This window comes from Idiotropiscis lumnitzeri, chromosome 3 (assembly GCF_059441095.1).
Source record: "Idiotropiscis lumnitzeri isolate Australia: NSW breed Sydney's pygmy pipehorse chromosome 3, RoL_Ilum_1.0, whole genome shotgun sequence".
Lineage (NCBI taxonomy): Eukaryota > Metazoa > Chordata > Actinopteri > Syngnathiformes > Syngnathidae > Idiotropiscis > Idiotropiscis lumnitzeri.
The window spans coordinates 12,731,517-12,752,312 of record NC_142393.1 but is presented as its reverse complement, the minus strand read 5'-3'; the positions used below and the strand labels follow the sequence as shown (position 1 = coordinate 12,752,312).

The following is a 20,796-nucleotide window of genomic DNA, read 5'->3' as shown; positions in this document are numbered from 1 at the left end:
TGGAAATATAAATACACAAGATTTAAGTTAAAATATAAGAATGAAGGTTAGGCTAACCGTTTTGGCGTAAAGTCGTCATGAAAATAGGAAAGGTATGAAGATACGGTTGTATATTTTCGAGAATCAATTTGTGATTTTAGAGAAAAAGGAGCATATGTTCAAGAAAAAAAGGTGTCTCAGGTAAATTCCAGAATATAGTTGTGTATATTTTTTAAGATAAAGAGGTAAAATTACGAAAATAACCATATTGTTACAAAAATGCATATATTTGAGAGTTGTTATTTTAAGGGAATAAAATTATATTTTAAACTGGGACAATGAATAACATAAGAGGAACAGATTGTTGCCTCAGTAAAGATGCACAAACTATTGCAGAGGATCTCGTCAAGAAAATGAAGAAGTTGGAGATGGAGCGATTTCGAGTAACAATATCAATCAGAATGATCACACTCACAAAGGAGACAACAATTTCCTCCATGCTCTTTTAATATCTTGGAGCTTTTGGTCTTGACCGTGAGTGTCACCTACTCATTTCTTTGTGTAACTGTACACACTATTGCAGTTCAAATAGTCTTACATTATATATATTTCCAATATACAGCATTGATGTCCCGATGCAAGGCCATTGGCTGTCCTCAGCGGTGGTAGATGTGGAAAAAAAAAACGACAGTACATTCAAACAGGTACATACATAAGCACAGCATCAGACAAAGATGACCAACTAAAATGACAGTAAACATTTAGAATATTGACAAAAATACACACCCTTCTCCAATCTATCTTCCCAAGAAAATATAATTATATCATATGTAGTCTATAGTACATATAGTGGCGAATGTCACCAGAGCGTGGCCAGATATATTGTGGGACAGAAAATATCAAACGGTCACTGGAGTGTGAGGATATCGTTAAAGAAAATAGTACATCTAATAGCAAAAAAAGGTGAGTATGAAAATAGTGAGTTAAAAAACATATCTTATTTTTCGCCTTAAGGGAAATTTCATTGAAGAGCATGATTTAAAGAGGCATTAGACGGCATAATGGAACTACTTGAACATCACATTTGAAAGAAATTGGATCATGGAGATGTGTCCAATCATTTAAGTCTGTACGAGGCACATTGTCAGAGAAAATCACGTGAACATTCACAAAAATAAAGATGAAGAGTTGATGCAACTGATCAATTCATCAAACGAGTTGAAACAAACTTGAGTACAAAATAGATTTCGTTGTACACACTCGACATGTTTGAACAAATTGTGTTGATCCACCAAAATGTTGTTAAATAGAAGTTGGATCAGCAAGATTTATTTGGAGTATTGTTTTTTTGTTTTGTTTGTTTTTTAATGCAACGGACAATACGACTGCATGTAAAGTTTTATCTAAATTAAAAGAGAAAAAAACTTGGGGATATCCATATCGCTGTTTGTTCAATATACAAATTCAGAGTTTTATTCCCTTTCTATACTTGAGAGGGCTCCGAAATACACAAAATCATCTGCCTGACGGCAGGAGAAAACACAAGTCATCATCAATCGGCACAATAATATTCATTCAAGAATGTTCAATGGCTTTTTGTTGCAACATCTTTTCAACTCGCATCACCCAAATGGTTTGGTCAGTTTTAAGAGGTATAGGAAATTGAAAAAATAAAACTCAACAGTATTACTGTTATTAGAAAGAAATGAATCTGCGCTGTAACCTGTGAAGTAATACACTTCAGAATTCAGGAAGTGTACGCCTCTAAAGTCTTGGATAAACACATGACTTTCGTTGCGATGCCAAATGATCATGATTGTCTCTGATGTCTTGCACCAAGTTTCATAGCCACTGCTCCTTTTCCACTAAAATGTAATCTGTATAAACAAAAGTACTGTAACACGTGGCCATTCCACTGACAAGACGTGGTAAGCAATGACACATTTGAAGTTGTTTGCCCGTCCTTCTGGGAAGACTTCCGACAATATTTGGGAATGTGTATCTGTGGGATATTTGTTCATGTTCATTGCACGGGTCCTCGTTTGTGCACGAAGGAGAGAAATGGACCTCGCCAAACTGTTTCCACAAAGTTGGAAGCATACAATTGTCCAAATGAATGATTTGACAGATTACTGAAGAGCTGTGTCTCAAGACTTTTATTCATGCAGTGTTCGTGTCACTGACTTATTTTAGTTTGTGTTTGAAAGGCTAAAATGGTCAGACAAAAGATGTTTTGGAGGACATTTAACTGCAGACAACGCCAGTTCCACTGCGTTTACACACAGCGTCCAGCCGCAGGAATTCAAGTAATTGTTTATAATTCATAAAGTGAACAATAGTGCAAATCAAAACAGAAAGAAACTCATGTTGTTTCCAAATTACATTTCTCTTGGACCAAGACGGTTATGTCCGTGATGAGATGTTCATCATTTGGCTTTTTAAATTTTGTCTGCCCTTTTCTTTTACATATTTACATTGTGACAAAACCACAAAGAAATTCAAGAGAAGAAAACCAAATCACACCTAAAACTTCCAAACCGCCTTTTGCGATCGTAACTGTGGGATTGCAAACGGTTTTGGTGGACATCTCGGAATTTAACTTTCAAATGACAAGACAAATGCAATTGGATGAGCTCGTAGCTCGGCATCTATTTTCCAAGCCTCTTTTTGTGGGTACTGTATAACTTTTCAGAAGGGTATCAGGAACGGTAAGCCAAGAAGGAAAATGGTGATGACGACAATAGCGCTAATATATTAACAAAGGTAAGATTTGCTCCATACACATTTGATTGTTTTAAGTCTCTTGTAAGTCTTACTATTCACACGATTGACTGGTATAACCTGTTTTTGTGCTGACAGTTTCAAATCTCAACAAATAGAATGTGTTCCACCTCTGAGGGGCCACCATATACAAGTGCAATGTTTACTTTTATCGTACGTCTGGTAAGATGCATAGCAGAAGAAACTTGTCCTCAAGTGACTGACGGGAAAGCGTGGTCCAGAGTGACAGTTGAACAAGACAACAAGAGGTGAGATCTGTACAGCAGAGTGTTCCGACAAGACGGAGACAAATTCAGTCATCGAGTGATCTTTCAGCGAGCTATTATCTACACTTAAATTGTTGAGTGAAAGTGTAAGTTTGGTTTGGAATGAAAGCATTTAGGACATTTTGCCAGACGGGTGACTAGTTCAAAGTGTTCCCCATCTCTCCCCTCAAGTCAACTTGGACAAACTCCAGCGTCCCGTGGCGCTAAATGAGAAGAGACGCTACAGAAAATAAATGAAAGGTTGAAAGTATTCGGGTTGAAAGGCTTAAATGAGTAACACTGACATTCTCTCCAAAGACATCATCGTATTATTATTATTTAATCTGGCTATATAGAAATCTGGATGTTTGAAGTATGAGGGTGCTAAACAATAGCAGTTATCAGCAGCAAAGAAACACACATACGGGATGGTGGGGGTGGTCCTCAGTTTACAAATATTTGCATGGAGGACGCGGCTAAAATATAAACAACCGAATGAAAATCAGTATGTACGGTGGCAACTAAGTGTGTGATCTTGTGCAACATGACGACGTATCCTTACACCGCTCCACACCGCACTGTTCAATTCATAAGCTCAAAACGTTGGACGTCAGAGCCGTTGTAAACCGAGGACCAACGGTATACTGAAATAAGACACTGGACCGGACCATACTTTTTAGTAACCATATAACCTCAAATAGTGGCCTCCACTCTCATTGACACTGGTTTCAGTGCAGAAAAGAAACAAACAGCCACCTATTGGAGGAAATACGGTTTTTAGAATTCCAAATTAGAGGTTTGTGGTTGACACCCCCACGCATCGAGCATGTTATTCAAAGTGTGTATTTAAGAGAAGAGACTTGCTAGAATAGTCCAAATGATGACCTGACCAAGGGTTTTAGTCGAGACTTAACAGCGCAAGGCAGAGACGCAGAAAATGTACACAATAGGCCCAGATCCACCAAGAAGTCGAGTTAAGGTCAGTTCAAGGAAGATTTTTTGTTGTTGTTGTTCTTGCGAACAGTTGTGTAGGGTACAAGCCAAACCTAGAAAAAAAATCATTCCCAGGTATCCTTTAGCAAGACAACGAGAATGTCGGGAAGAACACACTAAAGCATTTTTATAACAACACCCGAAGACACTTCTGGATTTAATGTTCCTAAAGGTACCACTGTGAGGTGAAATGGACGAGAACGCTTGGTGAAAACGTGGATTCAGTTGCTTCGTGGTGTTTTATTTTCTGATTCATTGTAGCGTTACGTCATTTAATGTAGAAAGACCCGACCAAATGATACTTGATAATGAAAATGACATTTTTAAGGACAAAGGAGCCATTGAATGGATTTTAGTTTAACTAGAAGAGACAATTTGGTACCCATTCTTGATTATACTCTAGTAAGTATTTTGCGTACATATCCAACAAAGTGCTAGTTCCAGTCATCAGTGAGTCGGTAATGTTGACCAAGCAACAAACCTTAAATGTTTTCCCTGCATTTGAAAATGAAACAATCAGCATTGCACATCCAACTATTGATTATTTAGTTCAATCAGCACTTTCGGACAGGTGGTTGGGACAACCCAGTCACTTCACTTCATCTGTAATGCACACAATCCTGTATTTTCTTTGTTATTCTTCAGGGCAAGGATGTTGATAAGGTATCAGACTTTTTTTCCAAATAAAAGCCATATAGTGATGGTCAAACATCCTAATGGAGAGAATTTAGGCAAACTTATGTTCACATCTGAGATCCACCAAGGTCACCACCGCCGGCGGGGTAATGCCTCAAGCCCCCTCCTCTGCGCAGCGAGTGCAGAGCCACAGTGCAGCAGCCCCTCAGCAGTGAGCCAATGTGGTACATGGGCTGCCCGTCTCGAACCGGACCCCGGCACAGCCACGCCACTGTCGGCACCACGGGGATCGCCACTGCCAGCAGATCGACTAGGAAGTGACGACTCCAGTAGCTTTTCTGTATCGGTCCAGAATCAGAGGTGGGGTCCGCCTCCTCTGCTGCGGCGCTACTGCCTTCGTCGCCTTGCTCTTCGCGTTCTGACTCCTCGTTATCCTCCCTGTCGTTTACCCCCACGACAATGACGCCAGCTTCCTCCTCTTGGGAAACAAGTCGTTTTGGCTGAGAAGTGTGAGGTTGCTCTACACTTTGTAGGGGTTCTGGGCTACATGGGCTCAGTCCAGGTGCTTCTATTTGAATTAGGCCATCTGCTTGCTGGATGTTGTTTAAGTTGACTGTTTCCAGTGTTTTCCCAAATGGTCCGTCGTCTACATTCCATCGAGCTTCCTTTCGGTCTGCTGAACTGCGAAAAGTGACCTCCTTTGCTTTTTCCTGATTTCCCACCAGTTTTGCTGGCTCTGTCTCCAGCTTCGTTACTGTTGGTTGGACTACTGATATTTCGCCCTGATTGTCCACTGCAGCAGATTCTTCCTCTGCATCTTCCTTCGTGCCCTCCTTCCCTTCACATGAAAGACTCTCCATGGAACAGGCCACGGTGGCAGAACGCGGAACGGAGTTAACCCGTGGCAATTTGGAAAATGGAATCGGCTCTGTGGCTGCGCTCATGACAGTTGATCTGGTTACAGAAGTGGTGGTGCTGATGGAGTCTATATCGTCTTCTCCTTCATCAGACATCCAAGTCGACGTTGGGCTGCAAGCTTGAGATCTGAAGGTACGTTGTTCGGCAATCGTATCCAAGTCTGACGGGCAACCAGACGTTGCTGGGATGGGACAGCTCTCGGTCTGAATGCCTGTCTCGCGTAAGGGATGTAGGTACAGGTGATGGTGTGACAAGCAGGGGTGGCTCATGCAGCCGCCTCCACCTAGGCCGCAACGAAATGTTGACAGACGTTCACCCGAGCACAGCTTCTCGTAAGTGGCTGAGTGCGGCATAGTGTGAGCCACCGAGTGTGACGGGTTGTGAGGGAACGAATGAGGTAAGGTTTGGGAGTAAGTGTGAGGTAAAGAGTTGGATGTGGGGCGTGAAAAGGTTTGTGCGTAGGAGTTGAGCAGTGAAGCCGTTTCCTCTGAGAGGAAGGCGGCCTCCAAGAGCAAATCGGCCCGACTCGGGACACTACTGCTCTCCCCGCAGCATACAAAGCCACTATCCTGAGTGCCATCAGCTGAAAGACAAGGAAAATCCACGCCATTGCCATTTCGGTTTGCCGCTTGATCACTCAGTTTAGTGTAGGTGGAGCTACGAGTCAGAGAACGGGCTGGCGAACCATCACAAGAACAAGAACCCCTTCCTCCTATTGCTGGTTTTGGTATTCCTCCTGGACTTTCTCCAGACACTGACGCTGGCGCTGAACCCCCAACACGGGTCCGGCGGCCTGCTATGGCTTCCCCCTCCTTGGCTAATCCCACTTGAGCTAATTCCATGTTGAGCAACAGGTTCTCAAGCTTGTGGTTTTGAGTGTTGATGTCCTGAAAGTACTTTTGGACCCCAATGTCCCCACTGAATCCCCCCGCATCGCTCAATCTGTCGCGGACTGTGTCCACAGCCTGTTTAAGCTGCTGGATCTCAAGTCGCGCCTCCTTCAGGGCCAGCTGAGCCTCCACACGGTGGCACTCCTCCTCCACCCAGTCCTCCTGCATTCTGTAAAGTTTTTCTCTCAACTCATCTATCTCTGTGTCCCTAAGAGGGTAAAATGGAAAAATGTCATGACAGAAATAAAGAAGTAGAATGAAGTAAATACAGAAATGAAGAACCTTCTAAATGCAAACCTGTCTTGCAGTGTGTTGATGGTTTCTTTTAGCCTGGCCCGCAGGTGCCGGATGCACACCTCTTTCTGCTGCAGAGGTGTGAGGTACTGTTCTGGTGGCGGGGGCCGTATACCGTGGTTGTCTGTACATGATATGTACTTCTGGTGTCGTCTATAGGATACAAAAGGCATCAAAATAAACTTGTGATATATTTTTTGGGCTTGGGGTTGGTTTCTGAGTTGGTTCTGATCTTCTTACCCTTTGGTTGGGCTGCAGTCGCTGCCTTTACAAGAGCCGGAATTGCTGCTGCTACTGAGGGAGGTATTGCCAGGCGGATCTCTGCTACTGGGACCTGCAGGTGAACGCCTGGTTCCAAAAAGAAGAGGAGAAATGTTGTTACCTCCTGGCAAAAATAAAACCTCCAGACAACCCGGTGAAGGTCAACTGTGAGCGATTGACCCCACCCCTCCACAAAAAGGAGCCAAATGACAGGACTCGGGCGGCAAATACACAGAAACACATACAGAAGCTAAGCGCTGCCACTAAACCGAATTTGTGCCGATAGTGGAAATATGGACACATGGGGGGGATGGGTTTGTGTTGTGAAAAAGCCAACGTGTTTTGAAATGAAATAAAATAAAAAAGCAGGACAAGATTACTCAGTGGAATACATTGGACACTCGGGTTTCAAACACAAAGCTATTTGGTATTTGCACATGAGAACTAACAGACAATTAATTGGGGCCAGAGGTCGAACTTGCGCCGTCCTAAAAGTTAGTACACACGCAGTAGCTAATTATTTTGTTGGTGCAAAGCAAAGATAAATGGATTTTATACTTTTTCAATTATGTCATTGTAATATAAATTTTTTCATAGCACTATTTTTATTTCAAGCATTTTTTTCCCCCACAAAACGTCTGAGAGAATAAAACACAGACGCATTCATGTTTCCGAGGGTCCACTGTAGTTTGGAAACTCAATATGTAGGGGTTGCAAATGAAGGTGAAAACCACATGAGACTGGATGCAAAGCTGTGTTAACACCTTCCAATAGCGTTTCACACAATGTAACAACACAATGAATCATTCACACAGCACGATGTGTCACATCATTCCCATGCTGCGGAGTGCGGACCACAGAGAAGGGGCTCTGGACAGACCGGGAGCGAGGGGTAGAGGGGGAGTTTGTTGGACGGCTAAGGCGGTCCGGGGACTTGGTGGAAGCGTGTCCTTTAGCGGAGGATGTATAGCCTTTAGTCGGTCGCATTGACACCATGTAACCTGTCTCCATGGGAACGTAGTCTAGCTCTATGAACCTGCAATAGTCAAACCTGACACACCATGCAGAGATAACAAGGTGTTAGGTCACATATGAAACTGGACCATGTGACGTGTATGTTAAGAACACAACAATACATTTGGGCTGTGTCCACAAATATTCAAGTATTTCACAAAAACGGTTTTATATACTTATTACAGATCTACTGTCTAAAAATCACAAGGAAATAAAGCTTGTGAAATTGCATTTGCAGGCAAAACAAAGCAGTGCTGTAGGTGGCAGTAAAAGTTTATCAAAGGGTCAGCAATCTTATTTCCTGCTGCAGCTCTCTTTGTGGAATCTGGAGGTCCCACTTATAATCAATTTAAGTGTACTGTAACAGCTAAATCCAAAATTGCACTGAAATCTAATGGTTTCTTGCATAGCCCGTGTTTTACAAAAATCGTTTCATCGGGTTAATGTAATGTGAACTAACAAACCAACAATCCAACAAATGGTGTCGTATAATCATGTGATCGGAATACCACACTTAATAATAGTGGTGGGCTGCGCATTTGGTTCCTGGGCTTCAGTGGGGAGCTGACACAATCCGTTTCTTAATACTACCACTATGACATTGTTATTATAGTACAAATATACAAAAACACAACATAATAGTATGTTAACATGCCATAAACATCATTTGGAGCACTTCAGCATGTTTTGCTAGTCTTGCTTGACTTTTTCTTGACCAGCCAATCAAATGACAGAAAAATGCTGATGTCATTGTGGCCCTGTGAGGGGAATTTGAAATCTGATTAAGGTAACAATGCCATTGCAAATAATGTTAAAGATACACGCAACAGCACTATCGGTTCTGAAGGCCCTGGTCAGATTACAATTACATGACAGCACATAGAGGCTGAAATCTGATTGGACAAAAAAATTCAATCAAATCTAACATCAACATACACGTACTGAAAGCAGTGAAGCCAAAAGAAATGCAAAACAAATGAATACAATAGATTTTTATTATAATTATTATTATTCAGGCCTGCAGAGAAGGCCCTGACTTCCACCACAGCTTGATATATAATTGACAAATGAAGTCATACAAAAAAGATGAGCCTTTTCAGTGCCCTATACTGTGTTTACATGTAAAATACACACATTGTTTGGTGGAGTGTTTTGGCGGACATGGCCTGAGAGGCTTAATATGAAGATGCACTCAAATGTGGAGTGCATCCACGAGAGGCGTTTTCTAAAAGCTTTGTCAGAGGCCTTATCTAATTGTTCGCTGCCAAGTCAAATTCATTTTACAGCCACACTCAACATCCTGCATTGTACTTCATTTACAAGTGATGTTCAGCATCTTCAGAGAGCATTGTTGACAGAAGCAGGCTTGCAAAAATGACACCATTTTTGTTCTTCACCAAAAATTCGACAAAAGGGACTGCTTTCTGCTTCAACAGTCATGTGATCAAGTATACCTCCAAATAGTTTCTATTTTGTACTTTTTAAGCTTCCTCCTCGCTTTCTGAGTGACGTAAATAAAAATATTCATCCATTCTATTTTCTATAGCGGTTAGAGAGAGACAACTTTTCACCCTCACACTATGTGGGAATTGAACATGCTGTGCCAGCACGACAGGCGAGAGTGAACCGTTAATGTGACTTTTACGGTACTTGAATAATTTTCACGGTACTTTGTAAATGACTTCTTGTGAAATCCATTATTTGTTGGTATTGTTATTTCTACTGTGATTTTGTTTGCCGCTGATGCATGGTTCATTTTTTGAACTGCTAAAATTATATACCCGTTTTCAATTTGAAAACAAACAAAACAATGCAGTTTTATAGTTTTCCAATTTCAAAACATTGGGTAAATGCAAATGTTACGGCCCTGGGCTAGGGTCCACCTACAAGGCCACGCCCTTGTTGTATTGCAGTAACTCTTCCACCCTTTCGTTTGTAAAGTCAATGGACTTGTGCCTCATCACTGGCCTGATTTCCTGCTCGTTCCCCATTGGTGGACTGATTTCCTGCTCGTTCCCCATTGGTGGACTGATTTCCTGCTCGTTCCCCATTGGTGGACTTCGTTCCTGCTCGTTACTCATGGACGTCCCAATCAACGAGCTCCACCTGTGCAGCTGGGACCAATAAAAGGACCTCGGTCCAGCTGCTCAGGGCGGCTGGAACTTTAGAGTTCAGTTCGCCTCGCTTGCGCTCGTGGTGTCTCTTGGATGGACTTTTGTGAATTTTCGAGACACTTGCTTTTGTTACTTGTACGCATTTGTGAACTTGGGTTAATACTGTTTGGTTGAGATAATTTGTTTGAACCCTACCTCTTTTCTTTACTAAAAATAAATTGTAAACTCTCTCCACACCATTTAACAGCTTGGTTTATGTTACTTCCCTCCTCCCCTAGCAGAGCCGGTCGTAACAGCAAATATGAAACATATGGGGTTCAATACAAAAAACAAGGTTAAAAAAACACTGCTCTACAGAGACGGTATCCTGGCTGGCAATCTAATAGATGCATCAGTCATCTTCTGGACATTACATTATCTCCTTTTTTCCACTCGTACTACTTTACAGCATGCTAATTGTATTAAATTTTCATGACCAAGTAACTGGCTGCTCATTGCCTTTAAATTTGACTTCACACAATTGATATGTATGGAAATTCCAATTTTGCCACGTTTACTAATTTACCACAGCTTCAACCAGGAGCAGGTCGAAGATTATTATAGAGAATCCTCATAAATTCTAACATAATGTAGCATTTTAATACTTTTAAAAACATTGTCTATGCCTGTATAGTGAAAGAATATGAATAATTATGGACATGTAATCTCAGTAAATGTTCTGACCAAGAGCACATGGCAAAATCCCTTTGTTAAGATGGTGAAACTTACTAGTGCCGCTGACAATAACTGGCCTTCATGTTCTTAGCCCAATTTAGTTAAACCCTATTTACCTTTTACAAGGGCAAATAAAATAAGTACAGAAAAGTAAAAAAAAGATATCATCATGGTTGTCGGCCAATCAAAGTGCACATAGCGACAAACAACCATTCATGCCAATATTCACGCCGATAGACAATTTAGAGTCGTCAATGAACCTGACTTGCATGTTTTTAACATGTGGGAGGAAGCTTGAGTACCTCACGAAAGCCCACGGAAACACAAGGACAACATGCAAACTCCACACAAGACGGCTGGAGCTGAGATTAGATGCTAACCACTATTCTACTGTGCTGTACAAGCGACAAAGTGTCTGAGAGAAAAGGAAAATGGAAAAAAAAAAATGCCGGTTTATCGCAATCCCAAAGCTACCATGCAAAGAGACATGTTACAGGTTATTGGCGTCTCGCTGACTGTGAGCAGAGTTGACATAGCAACTTTGTGAACCGGTGATCACCAGCAGTGGCGTTTTCAATGAAAAATAATTTTGTGCGGAAAGAATCTGTTCCCCAGGCTGAAATAAAGTGTTTCTCTGTGTAACACAGTATGATGAAATGACAAAGAGAATCGGCAGGAAGAGCCTCTATTAAAGAATCACTTTCGACAAGAAAGTGACTGGCGGAAAAATTATGACGGAGTAGTTCGTCAGTTCAATCAAGACACTGGGTTCATCCTAAAATTGAACAACAAAATTATTATTATTACTTCCCGTTGCGCTTCATTGTCATCCAGTGAAAATTAGGTACATGGTTGTATTAAAAAAGAAAAAAAAATAATATTCATACGGTAACATTTTTACGACAAGCTAAGTTGAGACGTTTTTGAAATTAGCATCCATATACGGTTCTGGTCCCCATTAATTGCAAAAAACGAGGGATAATTATTTTTTTTCCCGAAATTTATATTTAATACAGAGCAGAGATCTGAAGTAAACTTACACTAATTTCCTTTGAGTGTGACTTCTGAATTTGTGTTCCTGCCTTATCTCTCTGACATCTCGCTTCATGGTATTTTTAATGAGCTTCAAAATTCAATGAACATGTTCTGCAAAATCGCCACTGCTTACCAGTGATCACAGTTTTGTCTCCAAACAAAACGTTAGTACAGCTGCGTGGAGCCGCTCAACACAAGCATTATCAATATGCTTGAGCATTAAAGTGCAGATCAACAGTGAGTGGCTCAAGGTTTCCCTCATTGTAGTTCTTGCAGCACATCACTCGAGAGGATGAGTGTTATAGCAGTGTCTCAATTTGTTGGTTCTGTATTTCAATTGAGTTTGTACATATTGGATATTAATGATTCAGAATCCAATCAGTACAGTCTGAGGTGGGAAACCCTGATCCTAGATCAGCGTGGTAGCACATGTGTTGTTTTTGTTGCTCTTGTCGTTTTAGTGGTTACAACGCATGCCAGAGCTGCAGCAGCGATGGCGCATGCTCTCTTGAGAGGGTAAAGTGAGGTGTTTCTCACGCAGGGGGCGCCGGCACCGGAATGGCTACCGGCGCCGTGGCAACCGGTGCGGCCAACCCCGACCCGGACTCCGGCCTGGGGACCGGGACGGGCGAGGAGGCCAGTATTTGCTGCAAGCGACGTTTTGGCTGCAGCGCCTTCAGAGGGTTGAATCTGAGAGAGAAGAGATGAGAAAGAGGAGGACACCAAAGCCACGTTGTTGAGCCATCTGTAGATGCCTGTTGCCATGGCAACACCACCACGAGTCCCGCATTGTTGTAACGGGTGCTCCACACACCGCTTGCGTGCACCTCGAGCCACATGCCTTGTAGACAAATGTGCGACAACGAATACAAGAGAGTCGTGTTTGAAATGCACTAAATTAAATATATAAACTACTCCATTTTAATGAAATAATTTATTCAATTTTTTATGTGGTAATGAATTAATAATTACTTAATCAAATAATTAATAAAAACATTAAAACGTGATACATGTAAATTAGTTCTATTTATTAGAATGTATTTGCTATTGTTTTACTAATATTTTCTGTTGATTATCTGCAATAAATCACATTTTAATATTTCCCATAGGAAACACAAGATTATAAACTTGCTGTTTAGGGGTCTGCAGGTGTGAGGTGTCTGACCACCAGGCAGATTTCAAACTTGTCATCTCATGATCAAAGCCACAACGCTGAGACTGGACAGAAACAAATCGAGTTGGACAAACTGCTGACTCATTCAAAGAAAGACAAGAAAGAAGGCTGAGTCAGTCTTGTGGCTGACCCTCGAATGAAACACATCTAATTAAAGATTGTTAATTCTTGTAATATTAACGAATAGTTGCCGATGTATGAAAGAAACTTTAAATTGCCAGAAATGTATTTGACTGTGTAGAGTATTTTTACACCAGGTGACAAAGCACATTTATGCTGATGAACTGCAGAATGTCATGACACTTTTTTTTTCCTTTCGTTAGGACAATGCAATTAATGAAGAATTTTGCAACAGAGTTGTTAACAGACATACTTAAGTTTAGACATGAAGCCGCGAAAGCCAACCGCCCGCCCGCAGCTTTTATTAATTCCTGCGGCTTATTTACCAACTTTGCTGATGCCACGAGTGCAACATCCTCGTCTCTCCTTAGCTTTGCTTTTACGCACCAAAATTGTGTTTCCTGTTTAGTACTTTTTCAACACGGTCAATTTTTTACTGTTAACTGACCAGCATTCGGATGAATATACAGATCTGCTTCTGTATCACCTCCGCTCTGAATGTGAACTGCTTAGTTTGGCAGATCGTTAACAAATCTACTTTGCATAAAACTCACCTATAACTAGGCATTCAATGTAAGCCAAGAATTCCCGAAGTACAAGACAACTGACTTGCAAAACGTCCACCTCTTGTATGAGTTGTGTGTAAAGCTCTTGAAGAACTGCATTTGTAACCTTCAATCTGTTGGCGACCTACCGGCGAGAGCCCGATGCAGACCTCCGACTGGCTGGAGCAGGGGCAGACATGAGGTCAGGCAGTCTTCCAGTCGAGCTTCTGCGGTTCTCACCGTCCTCTTATTCAGCTGGGTGACGAGAGCCTGCTTGAAAAGAAGAAAACGTGAAAGAAAAGTCCCAAGACTGAGCATTAGTCAGCATGTAGAAAACCGATGCTCGCTCAGTGAATCAAATGAAAATTTGGACCCAACACACACGCACACCCGCACACTGCTGCAATCAGCTCCGGAGGTCTCAACATGCTGAGTCAAGTCAACACTCTCGCCCAAACACTGCACACAACTACATAGGCACGAACGAAAGATGAGAGGTGTCCTGGCAGGTCCAGCACGATTTGATCGCCATGGTCCATTTCTCTGTCCAACATGATGACAAGTTAAATTGAGCTACCTAATAATTTTAATTCTTGGATCCAATAATAAGAATAGTGCATGTGATTTTGATGTAGTGATTACTTGAGAGCTCCAAAAGTTGCTAACAAAAAGAGAAATATATCCCTTCACTAGTCTAAACACGATATTCTGATTAATAAACATATTAAGATACATATTAAAGTGTTTTAAAATGTTCAATCAAACCTGCAGCATTTGGGTATGTATTACTATAGTGCACACTGTACACTCTTATCATGCTGAGAGTGTAATTTAATGCCGACACTGCAGCTGTCAAGTTGGTGGCGATTACTTTGGTCATTATGAAACATCAGCAGAATTTTGTAATCTGAGTTACAGTTTTTTGCCATCTGTTGACCCCCCCCCCGTTTGGATTCTGGTATGCTCAAGAGACTGAATTGAATAATGTAATGTGTGTATCATAAACATATGGGAATGGTTAATGTGCTTAACCTTGCATGACGATAATATCAAAATGTTACTAAACTATGAAGATTTCTTGCCAAATATGATTGATAGCAAAGGCAAGTGTAGTTCTGAAATCGACCAAAATTGGAATGGGCCTGGGGCAGAGGTTTGAGGTACCACTTTAATAAAATAAGCTGAATGCAGCACAGCATCTCTCTCCATCTCATCAGGCAGAAACAATGATGAGTCATTCTCTGCAAAAACTGCACTGTCAGCTTCACCCTTCATTTGTGCTACTACAAAGGTCATCTCATGAGCTTTTTCAAATGTTTTCATTTGGCTGAAATGATGAAACTGAGGTGGTCACTGCATGATCCCGTTTCTCTTCAGACTCTGGCCCGAGCCTAGTCGCAAGCTCTCGCTCTGCTCCAGGTCAAGTTAACAAAAAACCTACTTTAAATTGGCAGCAGAGGACCCTTGCGAAAAAAAAAAAAAAAGTGGATATCAAGTGTGCCGTAATAACCAATTAATGCCAGAGACCTTTTATTAAGACACCTCAGAAATTGTTAAAAACAAGCACAATATTTTGCCTTTAAACCCTGAGCTGTTTTACAAAAAAACACACATCACTACTCACCACGGAAGCACTTTGCATACCTCTCTCGTTGTGACATAACTGTCAAGCTAACAAGGTCATTCAGACATACTGTATAGTGATTAATGAGCTCAGCGATATACTGTAGGCTATCTTGTGCAGCCGATATGATCGCACTACAAGAATGTGTGGACTAAACAGGCAAAAAACAGGAAATCAATATCCTCAATCCCGTAAATATCCCGTGGGCAAAGACTGCACGTGTATCATTTTTCTTTCATCTGTCATCATTCAGCACAATGCTATTCATCTTTCCAAGATAAATAGAAGTACTGAGAAGGGAGCCCCTCTTTTAAACAGAAATGAAGGTATTTCACCTGCTTCAGTTGTACGGAAGACACTTTAAACAGCAATCCCTTCACCTGCGTCTGCCAAGCGAGGAGTTTTTTTGACATAGGCATAACAAATATTGATGCATCAAAGCGCTTACAAAGTATCTAACAAGGTTGTTCTGATGCCCTCGTGGAGATGCCTTACAGCACCGAAATGCAATTTGCATGATTTTGGGGGATTTCAATGGAACAGATGTTATATATAAATATAAGTATAAAAACAAAAGAGTTAAAGATATCAAAGAAAAGTAAAGAAGTAAAAGTAGCATTCTGCGCAAAATTACGAACAGAACATACAGTGCAGGAACATGATTTTCAAAATGCTTTGAAATACCTTTATCATAGGTAAGTGGAAAGAAATATTTTTGTGAAGCTTTTAGGATAGTAGTAATATGTTCTGATCTCTTTGTTCTTGTCAGAACTGGACCTGGAGCGTACTTAATTTACTCTGCTGGCTCCCTCATCTAATATTATCATATATATATATATATATATCTTACTCAATGAGGGCACACCTTAAATGTAACGTTCAGATTATATGAGGCCGATGCTTTCATCCATCCATTATCGGACCTGCTTATCTGCATGAGCATTGCGGGCATGCCGGAGCCTGTCCCAGTTGTCTTCGGGCAGTAGGCTGGGTACACCATGAACTGGTTGCCAGCCAATCACAGGGCATACATAGACAAACAACCATTCACGTTCATAATCATATATTAGGACAATTCAGAGTGTTTAATGTACCCACCATACTTGATTTTGGAACGTGCTATGCTGCTGTTGCATTGGCAGAAATGTGATGCGCATTGGGTCACTTTTGAAAAACACCTGATTACGATTGCACGATATGCGGTTTCACGCGTTTTTTTTTTTTTCTCTTTACACTTTGATAATATCCCAATTTTCAGTTGAGCCACTTCATAGCAAAATATCTGAACTGTCATTAGAAATATGCAGTGTAAATCCAGCTTTCGTTTTAAATGGAGGGTGTGCCTGGCAACTAAATGGGTTACCATAAAAGGGGATGGCCACTATTACAGCACAATATGGTGAATATTTATCAAAACATGAGAGTTTTAGATGATCCATAACAGAATATATATGTAGAGTAAATCTTATAGAGCAAGCAGGCATCCACCGAATCTAAATCACAAGTCACGGCTATGCTGCTCACAGCCACTAGGGGACATAATTCCATGGCATCTGGGTATTGTTATGATATGTTTTGATGCATTAAGCAGCAGTGTTTTTGTTTTACTTTTTAAGTAACCATGCCTAAGCAAAATCATCTCGTCAATTCAAATCACAATGTGTACTCATTTCTTAATGTTTTAAAACAAGCTGGTGTCATCCGTCAGGTGTTGTGTCCCCAGGAGCAAAATGCTGCAAGGTCAAACTGCTGCGCCAGGAAATTTGTCACGACTTCAGGGCCTGCTAACATGGACGCCGCTGGATGTGCTCATAATATTGTGCACCCTGCATGCACGAGCGCCACTGCGTCCATGCCTCCTTACCAACCCTTATAGTTGGATAATGGACGGAGTGTCTGATTGCACGTAAGGAGGTTGATCTTAAATACGCATGACAGTGAGTAAGCATCCCATTTTCAAAATGAACCACCTTAAGCCGTTGAGGGCTTACAAAACAAAACATGCAGCTTCAATATGTACATTTAAATCGTGTCTTTAATGTACACACTTGCACGCGCGCACATGCACACGCGCACGCACACACACAACGCAATCCATATCTACTGCGTCTGCATCCAGTAGTGCTTCCAATGATAAAACAATGCATCAGCTTCTTACCAGCCGACTCGCCCCCTTCTCCGTACGTTGCCGTTAGTCCTTCCTTGGCGTCAGGGGCTCCATTTTGGGGGGATGTTTTCCCGGGAACCGAGAGTTCTGCAGGATGCCGAAGGGATGTTAGCACAGGAGGAGGAGGAGGCGGGGGAGGTGTCCATAGAGGGAGAGGGGAGGAGGCAAGAGGTGCATTGGAGTAATGTGTGCACCCAGCTGGAGGAGATTGTGGTTGGAGAGGTCCGCGTCACGCTGCGTCACATTATTTAAAGGGAAACGACACTCAAATAGAACGGGCCAGTGGCGCTTTTAATTATTTTTGTTATTATATAATAGTTATTAATGTAATTAATTACATTTGTCAAGTCACTTCACAATGGCACTACTACACAATGTTGGAAGCCGTCTCAAACGCAACACGAAATTTGGTAAACGAACAGGACACCATAAAGCAAGTCACATTTGGACAACACATCCACGTAAAGTACTTTGAGTATTTTGTACATTAACAGGACTACACCACAAAATCAATATACTGTACTGTGTGCAACCCAAACCAACAACATATTTTTGGATCACCCCCAACTTTACGCAGGTCACTTCATCGAGGCAAGTGTAAATATCACTCATCTTCCAAGTGAGTTCACGTCGTCATTCATGTCCTGATGCACAAATAAAATTAATTCGTAACAGCATAACAGAAAAAAAGCACCAGTACGCATTAGCAACGTTTCTCCGTGCACTGTTAAACCAATTCATTTTAATAGATAAACGAGAAAACGAACAAACAAACAGACAAATACATATATATATATATATATATATATATATATATATATGTGTATATATATATATACATATATATATACATATATATATATATAAATACATGAATGCAGCATACGTATACTTTGAATGTAGAGTTCAAAGTAATGAATAAAACGGTAGTTAAAGCTGGACCCGGTATTAAAAAGATTTTTCCCCTGCTCATTAATCATTTATCACTTCGCAGTGACGCGATTAACGCTGAAGGCCATTAATAAAGAATTTTGTATCCAGGGAAACTTAGCCTCTGCTCTCATCTAGTGGACACATTGAAGTGTTACAGACAGATGTAAAGGCCAACAGAGGTCGCCCATGGATCATTTTTACTCAAACGGTCTGACTGCACTACCGGTAATAATAATAATAATAATAAGAAGAAGAATATTTAAAAAATGACTACATTATAACCGGTAGCTGGTGCTCTGGAATATACATGACTAATTCATTACACGGGGTGTGTGAGTCTCACAAATGTAAAAATTGCAGGTGAGCAGGAACTATTAGGTTCAAATATTTTAACATGTATACAGGTCTTAGAAAATACATATATATATATATATATATATATATATATATATATATATATATATATATATATAACTTTGCATCTGAAATCAAGATCATTAGAATTAAAAAATGGCGGCACGGTGCCCAAGTGGAAAGGCTGTATCACAATTTTGATTCTCTTTCAGGCCTCTATGATTCAAACTTCAACATTGTGGAAGCCTAGAGTAGCAATTGGGAGGGGAAAAAAATCCATGGCCACATCAGTTCATGGTACACCCTACGTGACTCAGGACGGCCCATAAAACACTCGGTGAGACTCAACAATCTAAGAACTATACACGTAAGATTCATCAAAGACTCAATGTCATCTATGGGTGTGAATGTGTAAATGGTTATTTGTCTGGGTATGCCATGGGAATGGTTGGTGACAAGTCAATGAGGATTAGGGCTACCGAAAATGAATGGATGGACAATATCCAAATTTGTCCACCCATCCATTTTGTACTTCTCATCCTGATCATGATTAGGTGGAGCCTAACTAAACTGAATTTGGGCGAGGGTTGCCCAAACAGACTAGCGAGCGTTTACAGTCACATTCACCTCCTGGATAAACAAATTGTGTTGAAATGATTAAACATGATGCCTTTAATTGGGTTTACTTTTGAGGATGTGGATGGAGGAACGCCATCCGTGCCAGGATGCTGCAGGTCAAGGGTATTCTTTAAAAAGTTAATTTGAATTAATGGAGTAAAAACAGCACACAGAAGTGACGGAAAGAAAATGAAGAGCATTTAATTCAAATTCAGTAGATGTTCAAAGCTGAATTGAGGGAGAGATTACAGACTTCCACACAGCTTCCCTGCTGCCAAAAGTAATCCCTAAAAATCAATTTAAGGCCTTGCATCTGAGTGGTTATCTAGCTGACAGAATGAGCAAGGTAATAGACACTGCTAAGGCACAGAAAGCCAAGTGGCTCTGTAGTTAAAGCTGTTGTTATTTCCTCCACATATTGGACCGCCCCTGAACAACCGCAAGCAGTCCACAGAGATTGTCCTCCACCGTAGAGCAGACACATTCTTTATATTCAAGGGTTACCTTAAAACTTCTCTTTTTGATTATTCTTATAGTCAAGTATGACTCAGACTTGTCCTGGCTCATCTTTTAGTCATGCTGCTATTGTACTGCCAGGGATCACCTTTGATGCACTGAGTTTCCCTTCCTCATTTCTTCTCTCTGTCCTTCTCTCCTCCTGATTTTAACTTGTTTGCAATAACCACACGGCTATTATTATGGATACCGCTATTATCATGTGTGCTATGATCTCATCTGTAAGATGCTACCATCTTGCTTATCATTGTCTACATCCCTTGGTGTTCACTTCTTCTCGAGAACCACCTTACTTCTTATCAGCCGTGGATTTTCATTATGGAACTTTTATAGTTGTGCCAATTGTACTTGGATGTTGCCTACAGTCCTCCGGGAACTCCGGCTTCCTCCCACATTCCAAAAACATGCACGGCAGGTTGATTGGACACTCGAAATTGCCCCTAGGTATGAGTGTGAGAGTGGATGGTTGTTTGTCTATGTGTGCCCTGAAATTGGCTGGCAACCAGGTCAGGATGTCCCCCGCCTACTGCCCGAAGATAGCTGGCATAGGCACCCCCCCCGCGACCCGAGTGAGGAGAAACGGTACAGATAATGGATGGATGGATGTTGCCTATGGACTGGATGATACCATTGACCTCACCCTGACCAAGATAGGAACCTCAGTCCCCGGGTCTCAAATCTGTGAGGTTAGCTTCCACCCACTTCAATTGGCTTTCCGGTTGGTTCTTGACCTGCTCAATGTGTAAAGTGCCTTGACACGTCTGTTATGAATTGGTGCTTTAAAGATAAATTGACTCGATTATTCATTTAGATTTAGATGCTTGGATGGATGTCCTTGACTTCCTGAGCTGGTAAGCTTTTATTTTAATTG

At 41.2% G+C, this 20,796-nt stretch overlaps 1 protein-coding gene across 1 annotated transcript; it reads right to left on the bottom strand.

The window, feature by feature from the left end:
* Positions 1–468: 468 nt before the first annotated feature.
* On the bottom strand, positions 469–17,677 carry snphb (syntaphilin b). The gene is made up of 7 exons (XM_088292263.1): positions 17,496–17,677; positions 13,863–13,986; positions 12,412–12,564; positions 7,878–8,048; positions 6,977–7,084; positions 6,740–6,889; positions 469–6,650 (listed from the first exon to the last, which is right to left on the bottom strand). The coding sequence occupies exons 2-7, from the start codon at positions 13,910–13,912 to the stop codon at positions 4,742–4,744; spliced, it is 2,541 nt and encodes an 846-aa protein (XP_088148389.1). The 5' UTR covers positions 13,913–13,986; positions 17,496–17,677; the 3' UTR covers positions 469–4,741.
* Positions 17,678–20,796: the final 3,119 nt, after the last annotated feature.